This window comes from Athalia rosae, chromosome 7, assembly GCF_917208135.1.
Source record: "Athalia rosae chromosome 7, iyAthRosa1.1, whole genome shotgun sequence".
Classification (NCBI taxonomy): Eukaryota; Metazoa; Arthropoda; class Insecta; order Hymenoptera; family Athaliidae; genus Athalia; species Athalia rosae.
In genome coordinates this window covers 16,168,156-16,192,264 of record NC_064032.1, presented here as the reverse complement: position 1 = coordinate 16,192,264, position 24,109 = coordinate 16,168,156, and the positions used below count along the sequence as shown (strand labels likewise).

Below are 24,109 nucleotides of genomic sequence, written 5' to 3'. Positions count from 1 at the left end.
ATAACTAATCTGATTGTATGATAGCCAACGGCTGTTATCGTTTATTTCATGCTTGGTGTAGAAGGGTTTTAAAATGACTTATCAAACCGCGATTTACAGTTTACATTCTCTTCTAAAGGTAGAGTATTAACATGAAAAAAAGAAGAGGCAATTGAGGATTCAGGACTGGGTACTGAAAAAATCGATTCGTAGAAATCGAAGAATATATTTCACTGAGGAATTTTCCAAACTTAATATTGCACATGTTTTATCTCAAGATTATGAAAAAAAGGAAGCTCATCTTCCAAAATTATATATATACAAAATATTAAATCAAAACGAATAGCCACACATTCAAGTTTTGTAGCTGAAACAAATAAAAATCTTATAATAGAAAAATCTTATATACTATATATATTCAGTAAAGAAACACTTTGGCTTGTGTTGACATAGTTGGTATGCAAAAATCTGAGTATTAGCGTAATTAAAGTAATTAAAAAAAGGTAGGATGAAGCAAAAACTAATTTATGGTCTCCTCTGAGGATTTACAATCAGAGTTAAGTTTTCGTTGATGCTCATCAATGCCATCAATTTTGTTCTTTCAAGTTCCATATTTTGTCTCTTTAGATCAAGCATTTCCCTCAACATCTGCAATCTTTCTCTCTCCATTGCCAATTTCTCTTGATCCATTTCTCTCCTATTTGCCTCATTCTGGGCATATTGTAACAGTTCCTGTGATGTTATCTGTAAAAGAATTCAAAGTATTGTAAATGATTCTGTTGCACGTCTCGTATTACAAATGCAGCATTCGGGAATGATAATTACCTGCTATATTGCAGATTGAGCACTCTGAAGTTCCAGGATAATTCCAAGGATCTTTGTCTCTCGTTTAGATGTATTTGATATGCAGGCTAATAGTCTTCATGTTGAAGCGCAGGTACATTTTAAGTGAGGTGTAATTTCTTCCATGGATTCAGATGCTGAAACTGTATTGTCTGAAAAGCATATTATACATGGTCATATACATATGTAGAAAACAATATATTGCAGTGTTTACTGGATAAAGCCTTTAGTCCTTCAATGTACCTTTAGTCTTGCAGGAATTTTCCATCGATTGATCTATTTTCACTGGTATTGGATAATCTTCAGCTATTTGATCTTTTTTAAAGCCACCCAGAGTTAAAATCCTGTTTACTTATGAATTAAACCACCATGTGTAAATCAGTTAAGCTTCGCTACTTTGATCCTGACAAATGCTCCAAAACGTGTACGGCTGGGCTGAACGCAACTGACGTATGAACGCGAATTGTCGCGAACGGAATGGGTGACGGCGCGGGAAAATTCTTTGAAAAGAAATATCCTCACTGCTGTCGCCATCTCTAGGAAAGCGAAACTGGACCTGTTCCAAGTCAACCAGCTGTCATTTGTTAGCGCATGCGGAATATTGCCAGCCGTTATCTTCTATCTCCGCCATTGTTGTCAATAGAATCAGTGCTTCGGTTGACGCAGCAATTTTCCGTTGGTTGAAGACTTCACAAATATTTGCGATAAATACCGAATTCTCACGTAAAACAACCAATTTTCAATCAGTGATTGTAAGAAGCAAGTGTCTGCTGTTGGTAGAGAAAAATAATTAATTGACGACAATGGGTCTCGTCTGTTCTACAGCGCAGGTGACTTAATTTAAGGATTCTATCACTTTTGTATTGGTTTGAATTGACTCATTGTCAGTTCACTTTTTAAAGCTTTATCCAACGATAATCTTATATGTATATGTTTCGTTCTTTATTGTTTGGTTTCATCACGGTTATCTTGACTTCAAAGATCGATAAGATACGTTCCATTTTCCTTTGTGTTTTGTTACTTTGTTCGCATCTCGAAATTGAGCGATTCAGTTGAATGCAATATATGTATGGTGACTCATAGCAGGATGAATTGAAAAATATTCGCATGTCTCATCTCACATGAAATTTTGCATTCAATATCATTTATTTCTCTTTATTGTCATTTATTTGTATGTATTGCCCATCTAATCATTGATATTTTTATTCAGCTCGCTTGCCTTTGTGGTAGCACGGCATGCAGTTTCTGCTGCTCACAGTGTCCAACATGTCGCAACAGCACCAGTACTCGGATCATGTATGCCCTCATGTTGTTGCTGGGTACAATAGCTGCGTGTATTACACTTTCCTCTGGTCTCCAAGATACTCTGAAAAAAGTAATGATAAATGATTTATTTAGTTTTGGAATTGTTGATAGATAATATAAAAAATATCACAGCATGTTTCACATTCTAGGTCCCCTTCTGTACCAACAGCTCTAATTATGTACCTTCCACATACACCGTTGACTGTCAATCCGCTGTTGGATATCTAGCCGTGTACAGGCTCTGTTTTATTCTGTCTTTATTCTTCATACTTATGTCAGTAATCATGATCAGAGTGAAAAGTTCCAAGGATCCGCGAGCGCCAATTCAAAATGGGTATGTTCAGGCTTTTTCTAGTGTTGATGTATCTAAACATTTGACATTTATTGTCACAACGATATTTTTCAGATTCTGGGCAATTAAGTACCTCTTGGTAATTGGCGGAATGATTGGAGCCTTCTTTATTCCGGAAAAATCGTTTGGAAGTACTTGGATGTACTTTGGGATGATTGGTGGATTCCTATTTATCCTAATCCAGCTAATTCTCATTGTTGATTTTGCTCACTCGTGGGCAGATGCTTGGGTTGGCAACTACAATGATACAGAATCCAAGGGCTGGTAATAACCGATATTAAAAAAAACCTATTAGCATAAATATATCCGTGTATTCGTTCACGGTTGTGGGAAACTAAACAAACTTATTACTTTTCACAGGTATGCTGCACTTTTAGGGGCTACATTCCTGAATTATGCGCTTGCTATTGCTGGCATTGTTCTCCTGTTCATCCATTTCACTACGGTAGATACATATCTTTGCATTCTTCTCTATATGGTAGTTTTTAGTTGACTTTAGTGAATTGGTTTCAATAATTCCAACTGCATGATACTTTTGTTTCAGCCAAACGACTGTGCCCTCAACAAGTTCTTCATTTCATTCAACCTGATTCTCTGTATAATTACCAGCGCTATATCGATTCTACCAATTGTACAGGAGAAACTAGCCAACAGTGGTCTTCTCCAATCCTCCGTTGTCAGTCTTTACGTCATTTATCTGACCTGGAGTGGTGTAGCCAACAGCCCAGGTGAGTTCTTCAGTTACTTCAGTTTACCTTTTGTTGAGGAATTCTCTCAATACCTTTGACATCCAACTTTATTTATGTGCCAAGATGCCACTTGCAATCCTGGAATGCTGGGCATCATTGGTGCCGGAGATGTGCCTTCTCAGAACAAGGTTGCATTTGACAAAGAGAGCATCATTGGATTAATCATATGGATGTGCTGCGTCCTGTACAGTTCACTTCGTACAGCTTCTAAATCAGCCAGGATCACCATGTCGGATAACGTAATGGCCAAAGACAATGGAGCTGGTAAGTATTAAATTTAGCTGAAGCATGTTAGACCTGATCGAGCGACTTCTTTAAACTTGCTTATCTAATTATTACTTATTCCATTTGATCTGTTTCATCGATTATACATATCCGCACAAGTAAAGATTAAAGGTTTTGAAAACACGGATATAATGCGTTGCCAAATAACGGTAAAATCTTTTTTTTCTATGCAGTCAGGAACCAAGCAGACCAATCCCTGGTTGGCAATGAAGGTACGCACACACACATATACCCAACACATAGTGCATTACATTACCTAGAAGATAACATCAACAAGTGAACACACCCAAACTAGATTACTATGATCTACTAAATTTGAGTCGTTCATTACTAGGACAATTCTGCACACCTGTGTTCCATTTATCGAGCATGTCATTTGACGCAGAATTCTATGCTTCAGTATCCATTACTCTTCTTATTTTGCCATACTTTCAATTGGTTGAGTGAATGGCTAAGTGCTTCTGCTTATTAGTTTCCATCATTTTGACAATTTGTTATGGGTTCCGATCAGAAGATGCAATTGATTCGTGTGTGTGCTTGCCTTCATCATAAATTTATTATTCAGTAGTTGCATTCCTGCGTTCTGCAAATCGTTTGAAATTTTCTAATTAGTACACATCCAATCAATGTGGCTTTGGCTGAAGTCATAGATTTGAAGTTTTTGTATAACTTTCGTTTTCTTTTTGCATTTCGTATCAATTGTGATTAGACTATGTTCCAGTAGAAGGTCCGAGCGGAGATCATGCGGAAGGTGGTACAGCCAAAGTTTGGGACAATGAAGATGACAGTGTTGCCTACAGCTGGAGTTTCTTCCATCTCATGTTCGCTCTTGCCACATTGTACGTTATGATGACACTAACCAACTGGTACAAGTGAGTATTTATTTTTATATCATGATACAAAATTGCTCAACACATTTCGAGAGTCGCTTTTAAATCATGCGGTCATCTTTACAGACCTAATTCGAGTTTGGATACACTGAATTCAAACGCCGCTTCGATGTGGGTTAAAATAATATCATCCTGGATGTGTCTTGGACTGTACACCTGGTCGTTGGTTGCACCTGTCGTCCTGAAAGATCGTGAATTTTCAACCTAAAGTGAGGTAAAAACGAGGCTATAATACTTTGGTGAGTAATAATAAACACCTTCAACAGTTTGATTCACGACGACATTTATATTTATCGAATTCTACTAGGATCACTCCAAAAAATAACTGAAAAAAAAAAAAAATAATAATAAGTGATCACGTACTATTGAAAAACAATTATCACCAGAGTTTGGTCTACGATACCGAATCAATTGATCTGTTGATTTAATAATAATCGGTTTTAGATTTAATCAACAATATACTTACCAATCATTTTTCCATTACGCCCCGTACCCTCCCCAGAGATAAAGCTTTACTGTTATCTATTTCTACACCTTTTACCTACGCTAAGTGATAGTATTTTTTCCCAAGCCAGTCATAATTTCCATGTGATTGATTGCTGATGCAAAGTTATTTTTTGTGTTCAGAGTTATCTTGCAAGAAGTTTAAATCGCAACATAGCTGAACTTATACAATTGAAATGCGCTGCGATATAATAGTAGTAATAATAGCAAAATATATATTAATCATAATGATACTAAAAATTATAGTAGTAATAAGAATAATGATAATATCGATGGATTCATGTAATACAATCCGTAATTGTATTTAAACTGAGTGATCTACCGAGATTTGGAATTAAGAGAGATGACTTATCATGAAGAGTATTATACTTTGGTTAAATGATGAAGCTGAAGATATTTTCTTATGGTTCGTCTTTTTTTATTGTTTTCATTCTTCTTTTCCCTTTTCTACATGCAAGAGTAGCTAAAGCAGATGGGCAGATATTTTCCTAAATTTTTCAAGATGTAAGTTTGTTAGTTGAAATGGGTGAATAAAGAATGTGCAAAGATAAGGAAAAAATGAAGCTAAATTCTACTTTATCGAATCTTTTTTTAATCTAAATATACCTGTACACAACTAAAAGGTAAATACTAATACATGTACAATACATATCACTAAGCACATTTTATTAATTAAACTAATTTCTATACTCAATACAGAACCTTCTTATAAAATATGTTCAGCTATATGTAGTAAAAAAAATGGATTATTAATTCCATTTTTCTTTATTTATCTATTTCGTACTGTTTTTTTTTTCTTTTTTATTCTTTTTATCTTCCAAATTATTTTTGGCAATTATCATCAAGTATTCTCAATTACGTAGCGATTGTTCGAACCAATGGAAAAAAGGTTGCTTAGGAATATGGTTAGTTGAACAAGGATAAAACTGAATGCTTGTAGTGAAATAATAGCGGAATAAAATAACAAAAATTATTTGATCAGTCTTGGGAAAGCGCCGCTGCGAAATTGTTTGACAATATCGTTGTCGATAGCTTGCTATCCCTAAATTTCTACATCTATTTACAAATTAAAATTTAATAGTAGGTAGGCGTCGTTTCGGGTTGTATAAATACGTTAATCTCGCGACCTGAGGCACGTGCACCAAAAACGAGCGACTTTCTTTTTACCCCCAAACACCGTGATGGCGTATCAGGAGATTGACGAAATTAATTATGTATGTACAATACTTTTAGCCGAGCTAACATTCCAAGTCTTACAATCGGCGTTCCTTATTCTCCCTTCGATTTTTCATTTTGCGACGATTCGATCGCCGATGCTTTGGATTTCCGTAATAAGTAATTCTTTATGTTTTGGAACGGCGTGTCGAACAGCAGCGTGAGAATGATTGAAGTAACTACGATCCATATGAGCTCCCTAATGTTCAACTGCAAAACAACCATTTTTTAAATATATTTATATCCTGCTGTTTCCTATAAAAATTTTCACTATCTTTATGCTCACCATCATCCGAAGAAAACCGTAATACTCGGCGCTTCGCGTCATTCCGACGTTGTAAAAGAAGACCGGGAACTGCGTTAAATAAATCGCGTAGCTTAATCTTGTGCAGATCAGAAAACCTCGCCATGCGAACATGCGGGTAAGAATACCTGAAAATTTTGTTAAATTTAGAAACTGGCCGATTAACAGTAAAATAATCGTACTCACCGTTCGAGTTTCCGGTATGAGACAAGAAGGCCATCCAGGCAAAAAGGATGCACCACCCGATCGGTGAAAAAGCGTTGTAAATCGCGGCGTGTGTTGGATTGTAGACGTAATTTATCGATCCCATAGTCGCTGGGCCCACAAATGCCCCAATGAACATTAAGGTAGAAACTACCCATCCAGCTTTTATAAAAACCTGCAGAAAATATTTTACTTTCAATTTATTTTCAGGTGACCGATAAATTTTTTATTTATTTCGTAACGGTATACTTACTGGATTCAGTTTATAGTTTTTTGGAAAATTTCTGAGCAAGTATCCGGTGAAAATACCAATAATGTAGACAGTTAATCTGTGCGTTGGTAGAATGTAGGAGTGATTTGCCGTGTCGAACAATTGTTTGATCCTGCGATGGAAATCAAAGTATTAGAGATTAAACACCCATCGGAGAAATTCAACGTTTGCGTTCGGTTTGTAAAAAATCCACAACTACTCACGAGGTACCGAAGAAGACGTAGTTGTTCAATTGCCTATCGTAGGTGACGTTGTATCGAAGTATTGTTGAAAATACAGCGAGACTAGCTAGCAAAAAAGCTCCGAATTTTGGCTTTTTCCAAAGCAGTAAAACTATCACCGGCGATACCGCGAATAGTTGAGTATCGATGCCCAAGTGATGCGTGTGCGTCAAGCACTTTAAAAAAAGAACAAACTTCCGTTCAGTTGCGTTGTTCAAGAATTTCTCCTATTTTGGACTAATTTTTTAATCCAGACTCACCATATTCTCAAAACCGAAGTAGTTGTGAATGAATAGAAAATTTCTCCACCATGTTTTCTTGCATATGTCAGCGTGGTGCGTTACCACTAAATTCCATTGTGGTCCTGAACCCATAAAGGGCATCACGTACGTGCAGAATAATACCAAGGCTCCCAAAGTCGGTACCAATCTGTTATTAATAAGCGCAAAAATGTTGACGAGGATTCATGAATCGTACATTGAAATATTACCGTGTTATTCATTACCTCAGTAAACGCGATAGGTACTCGCTCTTCACGTCCAATTTTCCAGTTCTGTTGAGCCTTCCGATGAAGGAGTAGGTCGTCAGAAGTCCTGAGAGCATGATAAACGGATCGGTATAAAGACTTGCCGCTCGTCCAATGACCGTCCAAGGTTTACCGAGGTACTGCGAACGAAATGATTCTCTCATAATTGTGCCATTATTAAATTAATTGTCAACCCACGAATTTACCTCTGTCATTTCTGTTCTGTTAACGTAGGGGTTGAAAAACAACGCCATGCTTTTATGAGCAATTATCAACATCATTGCGTTGAGTGCCCTTACACCGTGCAGAGCTGCGATGTCACCCTCGCCTCTTTCGAGGGACACGAGCTTTTTGAAGTTTTTCTTGAGCGAAAAGGACAGCAGATATTCGCTCGCCACAAGCCCTAAATGATCGTAAACCGTAGCTAGCATAGCTAATGCGATCACTCCCAGAAAGAACGCGCTGTTCAACGGAGAAGAAGATCCTTCTTTAATCTCATCTGTGTTCGTATCATTTAAACGGTATCTTACCTAGCGATTTTTGTCTCCGTAGGATAGGATTCCTTTACTTTTTTTTGACACATCTCAGCGTCAACTTTGACGGTTATTTTGAGCCCGGTACGAGCCGTGTGCTTGGCAAGAGTGTGTCGCAAGGACGCCTCGACGTCTTGAGGGGAACAGGAAGCGGGCGTGCAAACTGCCCAGTTTACTGTACCGAATCGGGGCACTCGGTGACCCGGCTAGAGGAAAAAAATAGAGACAAGTGGATGTCTATTGAGTCTGAAGCGAAGCGAAAATCGAAGGGAGGGAAAAAAGTTGTTCGTTTATGTTATACCAGCTAACATGCTAATTAGGTGAGAACTTGACTTGGCACGTTAACAAACGTTTAATCTTGGCTTGCTAACGATTTTCAAACGTTTCGCTTGCCCCGTAAAATTGCCACAAAACTCAAATACTTTATCATTTGACTCACGTCCGTTAGATTGCTCTTGAACGCGTAATGAGCGTGCAAAAGTTTGTGAATATGTTTCAGATCCGGGCGTGACTCATCGATGTCCAGTTTCAAATATGCCAAGCAGTATTGTCCTTGAATTCCTTCATTTCCCTGCACGCCCATGCACTCGTCGAAGTCCCCAAATTGATTCACGTTACCATTTAAAATTCCCGAAGGTATCTTAGCCGTTGCATCGAACACTGGGGTAACAACGAGTATTATGAAAAATGTTATTTTTTTTCTACTTTCGAGGTACGGCAAACGATTATCATAAAATAATTCATGGTGCTTTGATGTTGAGTGCAGATCAGAGCGAAGATACAAAAAATAATCATGATACAATATATTCAACGATACTAGTTTATCGTCGTTCGAAAAAGTTGAAGCTCTTGACCCAGACCAACTAAAAATGTTAAGTGATAAAGGAAACCTGTCAACCGCATGGTGGTATAGTTTTGAAATCATCCAGTTGATTTGGATACAAACGCACACGCTGAATAACTTACTCTTTAAAGCCCAGAGGCTGAATTTTTGCAGTTCCTGTTTAAAGATTTCAGATTCTCGGCGGCACTCTGCGCTCACAGGACCCGTTCCTGGTTGATAGGCGGGAACGAAATCCAAAAGATGCCGCGATTCTCTATCAATTTCTTCTGTAAATTGTGCTGCGAAAAGAAGAATACCAAAGTCAAGATCCCTTCATCTTTTCCTACAATTTGCCAGAATCCACTTAGATTTTTCACATAAATGGTATGCGATCTACGTCACCTCTAATCATTATGCTAGGTATGCTTTAAGTTTGAACGCTCGTTAAATTATTCCGAGAAAAATGTTGAAAACAGGTTGTAGGCATTTGCAACGAATAGCCAGCCTGGAGTGCAACGTATGTAACACAATCACGATAACAATGGAAAATCCTAATCTAATGATTCCGTTGCAGGTACTTTCAGTTTCAGAATTGAGCAACTGGCTGGAAATTGAAGCCTTGGGGCTGTTGAGTGATCTTCACTAGCTCCGAAAAACGGTTACGAAATGGACAATGACGGGGTCATGATATACCTACAATTCGTGTCCCACTTTCGTTTTTGCCAATTTTGCAAGTCGCTCTAAATTTTTACAAAACTGCCGTTCCCCACAAATACCCATGTTCTCAATTAATTGCGTTATCACCGCAGGATCAGCGACTTACGAAACTCCTACTTATGACATTCAACGTTCAAAGTTGAAATATGCTCAAAAACTACCATGAAAGCTACCTCTGAAGAAATGATTTGTCGATGACTTTTTTACATTTATAATTTTTCTTCATCTAGGATTCCCTGTTAAAAAGGTATCGGTGATACAACGTAGTAATTTGATTGTAACAAATGGAAGAAATTTCCGATCTCTATAATTTGCGATTGCAAGTAGCCCACTAATTATAATAAGTGTTCGGATTTTGAATGTTTCTGCAATAACGTGCATCCGCACTATTAACTACATTACGATAGTTATTGAATCTGGGTAATTGATTCGCTGGATTCAGAACATCATATCGACGCTGAGTATGTGATTTTACATTTTATTGAGTGATCATCTTCCCACAAATGCAAATTTGTGCCAGTCATCCGAAGAGCCCTGACTAATTGGAAAGGAAAACAACATGCGATATGCACACTACACCCCGGTGCCAGAGGCAAGGGAATTCCGTACGAAGTTTTCAGCCGGACGGGGAAGTACAGTGTTGAAGATTCACCTACTTTGTCGATGTCGCATGCGATAGAGCCATAACTGAATCTTTATTAACGACAGGTAATTTATTTCAATGCATCATCGTTATTTATAAGGCAATTGCGCGAATGTGTGTCACGGCGAAATTAGAGGGAATTTTATAGAGTTTTCTTGAATGTTTTCTTCATTCTATTTTCAGTTCATTATCTGTATATTCCATCGTAAGGACATCCGCTGGATAAGCCAGAGGATGAGGAACCTGCGAAAGATGATTTGGATTTAGTAATCCCCTTGACTTCGGCCTGCAGCAACTATACCGAACTGTAGTGGTAAAAGCGCCGGTTTTCTACGTATAATCGTTAGAATTCTTCCATTCTCGTGTAACATAGTATACCCATAATATATCGAACTACGCATGTTGTTGCTGCAGAACGTGGGACAAAACTACTTTCGATATTTCGTCACGTGAATAGAGTATTAGGTGCTAGTTGAAGCGGTTTCAGCTGCGCCGCTGCTGCTGCCGCTAGATATCAAGATATTTACTTTCATTGCCCGGCTGCGTCGATGACACGCTGCAAGGCCGTCCCACGATTTAATCTCGTACGGTAAAATTGGGCCAAATATGAATTTTACCAGAAATCCGCAATCGAGATCAAACTCTAATGAGCGATTTCGAAACAACGCGAACTCTGTCGAGTTATAATATAGGTACTTTTGATTCGGTATCAACGCATAATTTAGAAATTCTTCAACGCCTCGGTAGAGATGACCTCTTATGTTTCGCGTGTCCCGATCCAACATCTCGACATTCTTGCCTTTTTACTCTAAGAATTACCTTCGGTACGAAGGTGAAGTTGAATAATCACAATAATTAGCGTCAGTAGTTATTTAACATATTCGCTATGCAGGTCTACCGGACATCATAACTATTTGCGTGATAATTGATAAATAAATACAAATACGATCCAGACGTGCGAGAAATCGGTTTTATGTAATTCACGATTGAATTTAATTAAGCCATATCTAGTTTTCATTCCAAGTTTGCTATCTGTGCCATGTGGTGTCACATTTATTATGCAGTGGCCTTGAAATCGGGGAGTTATGCGATACCTATAAGTATACAGTCACTTATGTTTCTAGGCCTCACGTAAAATTAAAAAGCGAACTATGATTTCAATCGGACGTAATCGCTTCGGTCGAGACTAGCTTGCACCTGACTATGAATCGGGTGCCCTTGAAAACTCGGGTCATTTTCATTTTCAAGGTTCTCGTTATCGAGAGATTTTATCCAGCTCTCTATTCTCTCTTTATCACAATGCGTTTCGTATTATGTCAATTCTTTCGGCTCTGCCATCCGACTTCTACGGGGTGCCGATACACAGGGGACATGGTGAACATTGAATGAACACTGCAAACGATAAAGCCGTTTGCCTCGATCTAGGATTAGAACTGGCAAACAGTGGCCAATGAACGACTGCCGAGAACAAGTATGCGGATTGCGACCAAAATGAAAGTAAATACGAATAACGTACGTATGAATCGTGCATTTTAACTGCCGCGTTTATAAATTACACAAACCGGTATGCGGTGTTATCGCTATAAATACGTCATCTTCTTACATTGATTTCTGAAAATATTTTCAGGGATGTCGAAGAGTGCTTTGAAAGAGAATCGCTGAGGATATCGTAACAGGTTTTCCAACCCGGTTGGAAAAAATTTCTCCCCTGCGAACCGACCTCTTTGCGAGCTGCGCGAACCACTTGCGGGTGCAATGTACTACGTACGTACCTACGTTTTCCGAATTGAAACTTGGGAGTTGCTACGTATGTTACAAAGGCAAGTTGACTGTAAACTTTAATGCAAACTAACTATGAATTATCCTAAACAAACACAACGTTCTTCTTGAAATCCTCACGGAATTCGGAATTTCTGACTCCACACATAAGTTTCTATCGCGCACACTACGTGACAGGGTTTGGCAAATAATTTGCAAATAAAAAACCGGCCCTCAAATTGCGTAACCGGGTCATATTATATGCAAGGTCCTTAAACTCTGTTCCTAAACTCGATGTTTGTTAATAATTATCGCCCACATATCAAAAGTTTTCTTTGCGCCCTCGTTGGAAGTACTAATTATTACCAGACGGCGCTGAACGGGTTATCAGGATAAAAAATATCCCACAAAGCTTTTTCAAAAATAATAATTACTTTCAGGTCGATGACGTGTAGATTATCGAAATCTAGTATGAAACAATGATAAGTGTAAACGTGTCAACAACTTTCACACGATTTTTCGATCGTTTTTATGGCCCACGTATGTTACAAGGTAGGCTAATTCGAGCCGATTGGCGTACAAAAATAAAAAGAATTATGCTCAGTTTCGCAACTAGGTGCGTTAATGGACGCCGCATATTGCAGTAGCGGAAAAAGAATCTGTAACGAAGCTTATTGCAAACCGTTCCACAGGAATTACTGTATACTACAAATTATGTGGACCAACGCTGTCTGACGATATTCAAAAACATACGTGAATTATATGCATTTAAAAATTACGTAGCCGGGGTACAATACGCCTACTAATATGCAATGAGTATTAAAGTGCTTCAATGTTACATTATTATTCATCAATTCGGAATTGCTTTTTTGGTCGATGGTCGAAAAACGTAATACAGTGTAGTTCAACGTACGTGAGGATCATTCATTTATATTTTTATATAATTTAAAAATAAGTTGGCGCTCGTTCTTAATTTTTTTTTTTAGATATCCTACAAATTGGGTTCAACGATATTTATCCACGCATATCTATCTAGAATCACTGTTTCGGTTTCCTCTTAAGCGGTCGAATAATTGATTAACAGTTATAAGAGTCGTGAATTAAAAACAACTTTTTAACTAATTTGCATTGTCGGGTGTGTCTCACACATGATTTGGCATATAAATAACAATTCTCTTTACTCTCATGTGTTATTAGTAACTATTTATGCATGTAACACGGAAACAAAAGTTGAAAAATCAAGCTGCAAGGCTACCGTTCTTTACAAGCAATGCGCTTCCGCTATTCGTAAATGAGTACGTTTATGCTGATTATAATAATAATATTACGCAGGTTCTTCGATCGCGACATAAAGCTGATCTGGACCTTTGTATCTTACATCAATTCATATACGTTAATCCTGTGGACAGCGAGCCATGAAGTTGTAATGAAATTTACCTTGAATAATTGTTGAATACACCTAACATCACTTTTGCATTATTCGTTCGTGATCCGTGATTCTTTTCGCCAAGGATTTACTTATCGTTTATCATCTATCTCCCTAAGCGTCGTACCCCGACGAACGTACACGCGGCTGACCAGACGTTGACTTTTACTACTCAAACCAGTCGGTCTGACCCGCGTTGCACGTTGCACTCATTGTTATAAAAATCAGATCACGTTCTTTTTTATTCTTTCTTAATCACAAAGAGCACTTATTCTCTCCGCTGCTACTCTTCATGAACCGCCTATATATTTGAATGATTTCTTTCATTCCTTGCATCCAATAAGTGGTTTCTTTCTCCTTTCAATTCTTAGTTTTTTTTGTTCCTTTTTTCCTGTTCTTTTAGTCAACGGGCGCGATAATTAAACTAGAAAAAATTGTCACGAGGACATTACTGCGGAGAGTTAGAATTAATCGCAGTCATATACAATCCGCATATTATGCCGTACTTATAATATGATTACAGGTGGTCTGACACGCGAGGTGATGAGAACCCCTTCGACATTGAGTATCATAAGACAAGGGGGAAGAGAAGGGAAAGGAAAAGCGATGAGAGAGAAGATAATCGAAAGTATAAAATGTAAGATGTGTAAAGGTTCCCTGAGAGGATGCAATCGCTGGGCAAGGTCTTTCGTCTGGTTGGCTCTCACAATCTGTAGACTTTTAAATTCTCGTTTTATTATCGAGTTGAAAAAAAAAAAAAATAATAATCATCATGGAGTCTTCGTGCCAATGCGACAATGTCGCGTTTTTACACCAGCGCGGATTTCTGTTTTTATTTATATGATATAGCCTTGCGAATGTATTATAATTGCAAAATAATTCAAGGTATCATCACTCACATTAGGGGTATCTATTCGGTACGGGCGATAGGTAAGAAAAAAGGCTACTAAAATTCTTATTAGAAGAAAAAAGTAACAAAATGGGACAAACAAACTTACCGTAAAATGAATTTGTGTACGAATCGGTATCGTTTTCATCGTTTCTTCTCCACACTTCATTTACGGTGTTATTTCCGATATGATCGATGAGCTCGGCAAGGGTAAAGTTATCGGAAATGCCAGTTTTATTTTGGGATAAAACTTCCAAAATTTCTTCATCCTTAAGACCGTTCAAGTTACTCGATTTTATTATGTCAACTGTCTTAGGGGTTGCTGATACCAAAATCACGAAAAATGACAATTTCAATGCAACGATTAACGTCACCACCAGTCGCTCCATCGTCGTTTAATTGTGTGAGAACAAGATAATAATTTGGTTTTTCTCTTCCTTTTTCTCGACGATTGCAAAAATTGTATTATATGAGCAACAACAGCAATACTTTATTTCACCATTTATATGCGGATGAGTAAAAAAGTTCTCTTTTTTATTTATTTGATTTTTAGAAAAATTATAAACAATACCCGTGACCGACCCCTTTCTGATTTTCTCTTACCCCCTTTCTCTCTTTTTGTCTCCTCCTGCTTTTGATATCTTTACACTTTCTGTATGGAACTCTTATACTTTGATTTTCGTTTTATGCCGTTAGAAATTGAGGAGGAGCCGGAAAATGAGGGAATGAAATATCGCGAGGACGGACACGGGACGAGCGATGTGGATCGGCGCCCGAGTACTAAATGGACACCTCCAAAGCCGGCAGCCGGGTGAACGTCAACTCGGAGGATTTCACGATGCCTCTGCAATCACCTGTCGTAGAGGGGTGGGATCCCCCACCGCCGGAAAAAATCTCACACTCCCATAATCGGTAACATTTTCAATCCTTCGTTACACCTATTGACAAACGATCGATGATCGAGACGTTAGGGCGACGATCTGACCGCAACATTGATGTTTCATTGAGATTTTTCCCTCGCAACAATAACCGACTTCTTGTAAAAAGAATTGATTTATCTTTCGATTTATCGTACTACTCTTTCTTTGGATTATAAAATTCCCACTATGAATTCATTTGTCCATCACATAGATGAGCAATTGAATATAATTAATAGCTCTTTCATCTCCGCATTAAAATTATTCTGAGGTAATCGTTATTATGATGGAAAAGCCCCGGAAAATGAATAGAACTTGATTAGGATCTAAAATTCATCTTCAAACAATGCTTTGCAGGTATAATAGAAAATTCGTTTTTCAATTCATCGGTAGCGTACAGTTTATAATTTTTCATAATATATATTCAAAGATCTGAAGATTATAGATCTAATAATATCGATCATTATAAAATAACCGATGCACTCAAATCAGTTCTGCGAAGGAATTTATTCTGAAAATAGATTTACCGCACTTTCTAATCACCTTCGAGACTATTTTTCCTATGTCTTACAAAATCTGTTTTCATTGTTCTTTCCTTTTTTTTCAGTTCTGATAAACGTTATATATCAATGAAACTATAAGGTAATTTATTATGAGCTGGTTGGTGATTAAGAACAAAAATTTACAACTATAACGGACATGTTCATATATCTAGTCAGGGTCGATTCCTTCGCGCTATAATAAAGAACATATCCGCACTGTCAATCACGAACGTGCGGTTTTAGCGGTTGTGTAGGAAACACCCGGAAAGTAAATAGTTATTAACTAAACATTGTCGTAATTATGTTACAGATAGGTGAAAATTCGCGCGAGCGTACTTTTTTTTTAGGATTTTTGAGAACAAAAAACTCTAATAGAAATGAAAAGATAACGGAATCGGGCAACCGACGTCGAACAATTACAAAAGAATATAAAAAAAAAATTCATTCCTAGGACAAAACAGTACAACGTTCAAGAGTACGTATTCGAATATGGTAATCGATACGCGATATTGATATCAAATGCAAGTTACTAATTCGAAGCTATCATTAAAATTGAATTACGGTTATACCGAAGGATTTTACCGGCGTAAATAAGATTTCTTTTGGTTAACGAAGAATTTTATGAAATAGAAAGAACCATAAGAAGAGACAAAACTAGCTCCTTTTTTAAATCACGAGAGAGAATTTATACTGAATATAAATAGATTATATCTTGTAATAAATAGGTATACCTATGTTTATAGATACTCAAAATAGGTGAATAATGACTAATATATGCATTGTACCATTTATAGAATAGATAGATATACCAAGAAAGCTGGATATGTGGAAAAAATAGGCATGCTGTCAATTTTTTATTCAGATTTTATTCCGATTACAGATATTAATTATTTCTTTCTCGATTTATCGGTGTAATATAAATTACGAGTGATTTTTCCATACCGCATGATGTCTAGAGGGAAGGAATCAAGCAGGGAAAAATAATTTATGGTATTGTTATGTTATGATAAAGCCATTACAAATTTAATTTAATATCTTGTCCCATATCATAAACGACTAAGAGAATACTCTTTCTAGGTATATCCGGCTAACTCAAAAATGTACAATCTTTCAACGTATCTTGTTTTTGCCTCGTCAATTCATCTACAGTAGAAAGCCCAACGGTTAAATTTTAACACTCAAGGATGTTTTCGAACGCATATAACTATAACTCAGAAAGCAATTATGATCAATTACGAACGTACATAATAATATATTTCTACCTACACCATTCAATTGGAAGCGTGCATTTGATAAACTAAAAATTTCCTGTGATCAGAACGACCGGAGAATATGAAAATCATTGACTCTTATGTGACGCGGAATTTTTTTTTCTTCTATAATTGTTTTGCCTTTTTCAACAACATCATCAGTATTATAACGATTACCATATCAGATGCAGTTTGCAATATTATATTTGAAGCTTAAACGTACAAACACATTGGACTTTACCCTAATTCTACGTAGTCACAATCCCCGATATTGGGAACCGAAATTTAATCAGTATTTCACAATCGGTATGGACCAAGAAGCCAAGTACCTTGAATCATCAACGAATTGGAGTTCATGGTGAACGCCCCATGACCCGTGCAGTAAATACTTTCACAATGTCTGGGGATTGTGAACTATACATAATCAGTCACGTATTATAAATTATTTACTTTTCTTAGTATATGATTCAGCCGCGGTTAGGTGTTTTATAGAGATTCTTAGTCGCCGTTTCTATTTCCTTGATTCTCACTAAAGAACCAAAGATAAATGAACAATAAGCGTAAATTAGGCATAAAGGCATAATATTACCAGCTGCATGCTAGTTACCAATTCGTTTCTATCATGTATTTGCCTCATGAACACAACCAAGATCTGTTGGTATATTCGAAGAGCCTCTTTGAACGTACATAATAATTGATGATATTAGTTTGGTTCATGATTTGTGCTTTCAAGGTGGGTGTATTGAAAAAACGTGGGTTGATTACAAACTACAATATCCGTATGGCCCTATGTATAAATTGAAAATTGTTTCCCTTTTATAGAATTCATCAGGGATGATCATCGATTGTTAATTGCAACTGCGTATTCAGTATCCTCATTTGGCAATACTTTTGAATTTGATATTCATTACGTTGAAACGCGATACCCGCAAGGTTCGACCTTTCAAAAAAAATTATCTGTGTCAGAGGCTGCATTTGATTATGATCGACGCTGATATAAACGAAAGAGGCATCATCACTTGATTTTCTGAATGCAGAACGGTGGTGTTAGCTGCGTTAACGTCTGTGAATAAATAATGAAATAATAAGAATGATAATGATGATTATAATGACTTAATGAGCTCTCGTATTCTCGTATTTATTTGAGAGGGAGTGAATCCCTCAAGGTTTTTATGAATAAACGTACCGCGCACGTGGTCTCAAGCGCCTGGCGAGTAGCAACCAAACATACGCGCAACCTAGTTGACTCGACTAGGTTCGTTCAATTTCGGCAGAGATCGAAAATCGTAATGGTGGTAATGGTCAGTAATTCGAAAGCCAGCAGCCGACACTAGTCAAAGAATTAAAATGTCGGCCGGTGAAAGTGGAGGCCGGTGGGCAAAAGATTGAAGAAAAAGTACATATATAGTAACCGTGTGCAATTTTAATTGTAGACGTTAATTGTCGTCAAATAATTATGCGTTCCTATTACACCGCGTATCAGTTGCTGGACCATCGATCCGTGGAAAAAAATGACAACTCACTCGAGTGAAGTGCTACCAGAAATCTACTTGATATTGTTACGATTGACAAGGTTTTATAACCCAGCGTATTCACCTGAGATCTTGAATCAACTCATTTTACGACATTCCGGTCTTTCTGGGGGTTGTGGAACCGCTGATTCAAAAGCTGAGAAGCTACGTTATCAATGGTGAGTTTAAGGGTTGAGGTCATTTAGTTTGTTTATGCATCTATCGCAATAAAGAAACCTACGACATAACGGTTATTTAACGTGGATACACTTGTCAGCGTTCATCTCGTCTGTATTCGCAGTAATTATGCTCTTTATTTGAATACTACGTCATGCGCCTATGATTGTCGAATCGTCATATTGAGATTTATGATGAAAAAACAATATGCGTCTATAACTTAAATACGTAATCACCTCATTTAATGTTGGCTATGTCATTATATGTACTGTACCTCTTTTCCTAGTTATACGTATAATCATATCAATATATTTGTGGTAAAATGGTGGGTCAGTGAATACTGTCGTTTGTTACTTATGTACTGGTCGTCGAACCTTACAAAGAGAGCTTCAACTTTGTCAATTTTCTTTGTCTTATCTTGACATTGACCCTTTACATTATATCTCCTAGGGTGTACGTGTATGTTGCATATCGACTTATGTTCATGATAAGATATGGTTGCTCCGGTCGATAACATATAAGTTTTGTTTTGAACCATTCATCAATAACTATTTGGAATAATCATAGTAAATAAGGTGAGACTGGTTTTCTTGACTCTGGCTCATTGTGATATAAATGAAGCCTCTTTTGTCTTATTTTTACCACCTGCTAAGAACTTCTATTTATAGCAACGACCCTACTCATTCATAGCATAGGTTCTACTTTTCTGAGGCTAAATGAAACACAGGTCTCCATGTATTGGCATTTGCTGCCAACCAACTCTGAACAACCGGTCTTAATTGGCTATTTGTTCCTAACAATGGCAGCTCCAGTTGGAGGCACTTCTTTCAGTATGTAGGAATTGCACTTCATTTTGAAAACCAGTTCAACTTGTAATTCATTCCTTGCTCTCATTGTCAATTTTCTAAGTATGGATCACTCGCAAAATCCTTCTGTGATAAAGTACTACACAACTGCTAAAACGCCACTGCCATGGTCTTAAGAGAAACTTGTTGACCTTGGCAAAAACCCCAACCATGAAGAATGTAAGAGGTTCAAAGAAAGTTGGAGAAAAATTCAAAGAGTGCACCAAAAAATGCACAAGACTTGTCTGCTTTATCCTTGCAATACCTCATTTGTTAGGCCTACTCATTGTCAGAAGTGGCTGCATATATTCAGTATTCTGAGAAAATGTGGGTGAGCTTGTGATTCTATAATTGGATTACACAGTTGCTCGTATTTTAATTCGCCTGTAGAAGAGAAAATAATAAAAGTTTTAAAACATGCGTGAAATTAATACGGTCGGGCAGGTGAAGCAGCAGCAGCGCCATGAAGCCGGGTCCGCAAAGGTCCAAGCAACGTCCATCAAGTCAAGGTCAAGGAAGTGTTGCCGGCCCCAAAGGCGACTAAGCCGTGCCCAAGGTATTTTTTACTTACCCAGGATGCTCCGGAGGCTCTGCTTGTGTATTTTATCTATGAATATCCCTCACAGTTACGCCTCTGGAATGCCAGCTAACGATCGATACATGTATACCACATTTGCAGTACCATTTATATCATAACATTTATACTCCCTCGTATACTTAACGTTATTGATAATCGCATGTTGTAACAATTCTAAAACTGCACATACATTGGTTTACGACTCTTTTGGTCAACAATCACCTCGTCAATCACTAACCATTATGCATTTTTGTAAGAAACCAGTGACTAAATGCTACAAGTCGCAGTTTATTATAAACTTTCATTCATCATGTGTACATTGAGTAGTTTATTGCCTTTCAGATATTTTGCCATATGGATACACCCTGTATATCGGACTGTCGAAATATGTTCTTTTTTTTCTTTATCTTTGCATCAACTATTTACACAGCTTACAAATATTGAGCACATTTTTTCAGCGTTTCTGTTGGAAATATTTCTTAAAACAATCAGAATTATAATCAGTCCAATCAGGGTGTCTGTAATTATGTGCCAAGGCCTCGATATAGTTTCAGAATATTGTGAAGCATCAGCAGCAGATAGGTCAGCTCTCTACTTGCAATATTGATTTCCTTTGAGCAATAATATTGTGGAGATGGCTGAACCAAAACTCTTTTACTACCAGTAATGTATGCATCTCTGCGCTGGCTGACATAATAATGCATACTACCCACTTTGAATGTGAAATGAAATTGAGAACCCTTTTACCCAGAAACTAATTCTCAACTTACTCCTTTTTGAATGTGTTTCAATTTTGTGTATTTCATAGCACTCATTTATTCATATTCCATTCCAATTTGATTGAACAGGGAGTGGAGTTATCGTAAACTTTTTTTTTGTAAAAATAGGCAGCTAAATTCTAAGCCCTTTTTAAAGAATCTTGCTTCTTATGCGAACCGACGGTAATATTTCCCAAACAAACTTGAGCTAGTGAGTTATTGGGTTTGTATATATATTAAATAAATAAATATTGTCGGCTACCAGATCAATGCAGAGTCGGTTGGAAAAGCACAATCTTACAGCCGAAGTAAAATCGGCACTGTACAGCCAGCTCATCTACCGAAATTGGTCTTACAGCATATTTAATGTGGTTCGCGAGAACAAGAGTAAACTAATCACTTTTCTTTTCTTGCCTTTTTTGTCACTCTTTCCTGTTCTTTTTTTTTACTCATGCACATTTATGCAAGAAAATTTTTTAATATTTTAATGCCAATACCATTCAATGAATAACAATGAAAAAAAGAATATGGGAATTTCACATATTCATGCAGAGTCCCTATCTACTTCGACTTTCTGTTTGATTGCAGTTCTGAAGATGCAACCAAGAAAGCCATCAATGACCGACACTGGAGGGTCGAGTAGTGGTACAGGGGACAATGACGCAGTAAGTCCTGGTGTACCCAATGGTGAAACATCAAAGAAATTCCTCTCCACCGGAAGAACTGGTCGTAGGAATGCACTACCGGATATTCTTGGACATCACGCTGACACCGACACAGCTGACCTACCCTCCCGACTCGAAGGACTCACCACAGAAACGAAGCAAGGTCTTTTGTCTTTTTTAATTATTCTCGTCCCATTTTGTGCCATAAAAGTGAGTCAACACAAATCTTTGATCCTTGGAATTCCGACAATTTCATTCAGTCTGCATGATTTTTACCACAGCACCCATTTATTTTTGTGTTGCCAGCGTTGGGTTGCACTCATATTCGCACATGGATCAGATACTCCGCGGTTGACTGTTTGCTTAACGCTACGACCTCAGAACGTTTTTATTCTTGATAAAAAAAATAAAATAGTAAAAAAAAAAAAACTTCATTTTTGGATTTATTTTGAGTCACGTCGATCCGTTCCGTGAGGTAAGTCTTAGCGCTATCAAAATTGCTTCTCCTTAATTTTAATCTTTAATGAATGGCATACTAGTTCTGGAAAAAAGGGAGTCATGGTGGAATGGCTCGGTTTTTGAAGTTGGAAAATTTTATTGAGTTTCACTTGAGAATAAACTTTTTTAATTACAACGAACCCGTCTTCTATACCTACAGGTGAACCTAGCACAAGCAAGGATGGACCATCCACGTCAAAGCAGCACACCGGGTGACAACGTCGTTATTTTTGGTACATGAGAGGACGGAAAGCTCTTGTGCTCTGCCTTTGGATAAAAGAATTTTCGTCATGGAGGCGTGAATCCTGAAGAAAACCCCAAGGCTTGAACAGTCTATTTCAAGGACAGCAATCCAACTTCAGAATAATTACATGAGATTTAACGTGAAAAGATGAGTGAGATAATCGTTTATCCTTAAAATGTTGAGAGCCCGATGGCGTGATAATATAAACCGAGTATTAAAATTGATATATTTAGAATAAGAATAGACCGCGTGGAAGCTGTAGCTGGAGAACGAATGTGCTTTACAGTCAACAACCTTCAGTCTATTTTATTGACCTGTAACCTTGCGTGGCAAGGGGTTGAAATCTAGTTGATTCATCGCTGTTTTTTGTTTTTTGTTCGCCAAATTCAGCCCAGTGGCTAAGGCTGTATTTTATAAACTATCCCCCCTTGGATACCGTCAATGCTTAACAACCTTTTTTCAAATATTGTTACAGATACAGAGTCCCAGTTTAGCTACACATAGAGAAGCTTTAAGTCTGTAATTTGATAATACTATATACACCCAGCTATATCAATCCTATTGTCCCGATACGTAAGTACTCGTTACAGTTGTAATCGTAACACTATTTTTCATATACACTGTCAATGATCTCCCAATACGCTGGTATTTATTGATCCGTAAATATAAATCTTACATTTAGTACAGTACGCCGTATGACAAACGTATGATAATTGTTTATTTATTCTGATCATCGACACAAATAAGGATAGTTTAGTCGATAGATTAATATTTTACATTTCTGTGTAAAGTGATTGATTCATTCAACAAAAAGATAGGTATATGTATCATAATAATTTCTGTGTAAAAGTAGAACGCTGTGCAGCAACGTTCAATTTGTCAATTTATCATAATATTAAGTCAGAGGATAAAGATATCGAATGGCTGTAAATTACAAAAAAAAATTCTGTTATGCACAGGTCCTTGCACCGGTAGTAATGCGATGTCGGTTGCGAGTACTGCCTGTAATGAGTGATACACGATAGAAAAAGAGAGAAAATTTTGAGAATAGCTGTGTGAATGATGTTCGATACTCGGCCAAAAGATTTTGGTAATTATTATTACCGATTGACAAGGTGATCGCTGTAATTAGGTAGTAATACCACCAAACGTGTGGGTATCACAAATATTTATATACCTATATACATATGTAATTCTAATATGTAGATATGTACTTTTTAACGTTCATTAAGGGATCCTTTTACGATCAAGTCATTTTTATTCAGTCAACGCAGGAGACTTGACATCACCCGGTGGTAAAATCTTTTGATTTTGTGATAAATTCCTTTCCTGAACTAACAAATTTTCAGCCTTCACGGGCTAACGTGTAAAAGTTTGAAATTTATTCACTCTAGGCCTCCGTCTACGTAACGTAAATTTCTAGTATTTCTCTTTCGTGAGAGGTCTCGTTTTCCAGTATAAACAAAAATCGTCGATAAATATTCACGAACATGATCTCCCACGTTGCATAATATAGTTATAAAATTATTTGTTATTGTGTACTTTGAAGCGAGGATGAGGTGTGGTTTGAACATCGGATTTGTACAGTGGAATTGATGTGTGATTTTAATCAATTAAACAAGAACTTGGTTTATCTGAAAGCTCATTTACATCAGTCTTGATAATTTGTATCTATTATATCTCATCAG

General features: G+C 37.2%; 3 protein-coding genes and 1 long non-coding RNA gene across 17 annotated transcripts; 2 read left to right on the top strand and 2 right to left on the bottom strand.

Annotated features, from left to right (window-relative positions):
• Positions 1-175: 175 nt before the first annotated feature.
• On the bottom strand, positions 176-1,408 carry LOC105684137. The gene is made up of 3 exons (XR_007279442.1): positions 1,066-1,408; positions 805-974; positions 176-723 (listed from the first exon to the last, which is right to left on the bottom strand). It is a non-coding gene; the product is annotated as an uncharacterized LOC105684137 (long non-coding RNA).
• Positions 1,409-1,458: 50 nt separating this feature from the next.
• Positions 1,459-12,057, top strand: LOC105684127 (probable serine incorporator). Of its 12 annotated transcripts, none has more exons than XR_007279430.1 (15): positions 1,459-1,652; positions 2,033-2,197; positions 2,277-2,461; positions 2,534-2,743; positions 2,840-2,924; positions 3,024-3,207; positions 3,292-3,492; positions 3,687-3,725; positions 4,223-4,385; positions 4,470-4,642; positions 9,192-9,424; positions 9,579-10,429; positions 10,548-10,677; positions 11,731-11,876; positions 11,992-12,057. XR_007279430.1 is itself a non-coding variant. In XM_020851265.2 (11 exons), the coding sequence occupies exons 1-10, from the start codon at positions 1,626-1,628 to the stop codon at positions 4,609-4,611; spliced, it is 1,401 nt and encodes a 466-aa protein (XP_020706924.1). In that variant the 5' UTR covers positions 1,459-1,625; the 3' UTR covers positions 4,612-4,642; positions 5,031-5,476. The 12 variants fall into 12 exon arrangements, 2 of the variants coding, with proteins under 2 accessions (XP_020706924.1, XP_012252688.1); XR_007279429.1 differs by having other exon boundaries at positions 11,613-11,876; XR_007279432.1 differs by having other exon boundaries at positions 4,235-4,385; positions 10,548-11,876.
• Positions 5,304-14,831, bottom strand: LOC105684121 (nose resistant to fluoxetine protein 6-like). Of its 2 annotated transcripts, XM_012397253.3 has the most exons (12): positions 14,547-14,831; positions 9,148-9,303; positions 8,621-8,841; positions 8,179-8,387; positions 7,855-8,110; positions 7,628-7,788; positions 7,383-7,551; positions 7,105-7,298; positions 6,884-7,013; positions 6,613-6,805; positions 6,409-6,554; positions 5,304-6,332 (listed from the first exon to the last, which is right to left on the bottom strand). In XM_012397253.3, exons 1-12 carry the CDS (start codon positions 14,824-14,826, stop codon positions 6,177-6,179), a joined length of 2,271 nt encoding a protein of 756 aa, XP_012252676.2. In that variant the 5' UTR covers positions 14,827-14,831; the 3' UTR covers positions 5,304-6,176. The 2 variants fall into 2 exon arrangements, with proteins under 2 accessions (XP_012252676.2, XP_048514494.1); XM_048658537.1 differs by having other exon boundaries at positions 8,621-9,303.
• LOC125501782 lies at positions 12,243-24,066 on the top strand. Of its 2 annotated transcripts, XM_048658571.1 has the most exons (6): positions 15,211-15,349; positions 17,969-18,836; positions 20,124-20,235; positions 21,603-21,889; positions 21,986-22,154; positions 22,338-24,066. In XM_048658571.1, the coding sequence occupies exons 2-5, from the start codon at positions 18,834-18,836 to the stop codon at positions 22,151-22,153; spliced, it is 570 nt and encodes a 189-aa protein (XP_048514528.1). In that variant the 5' UTR covers positions 15,211-15,349; positions 17,969-18,833; the 3' UTR covers position 22,154; positions 22,338-24,066. The 2 variants fall into 2 exon arrangements, 1 of the variants encoding a protein (XP_048514528.1); XR_007279437.1 differs by lacking the exons at positions 17,969-18,836; positions 21,603-21,889; positions 21,986-22,154; positions 22,338-24,066 and adding exons at positions 12,243-12,674; positions 14,072-14,185 and having other exon boundaries at positions 15,134-15,349; positions 20,124-20,240.
• The last annotated feature ends 43 nt before the right edge of the window (positions 24,067-24,109 follow it).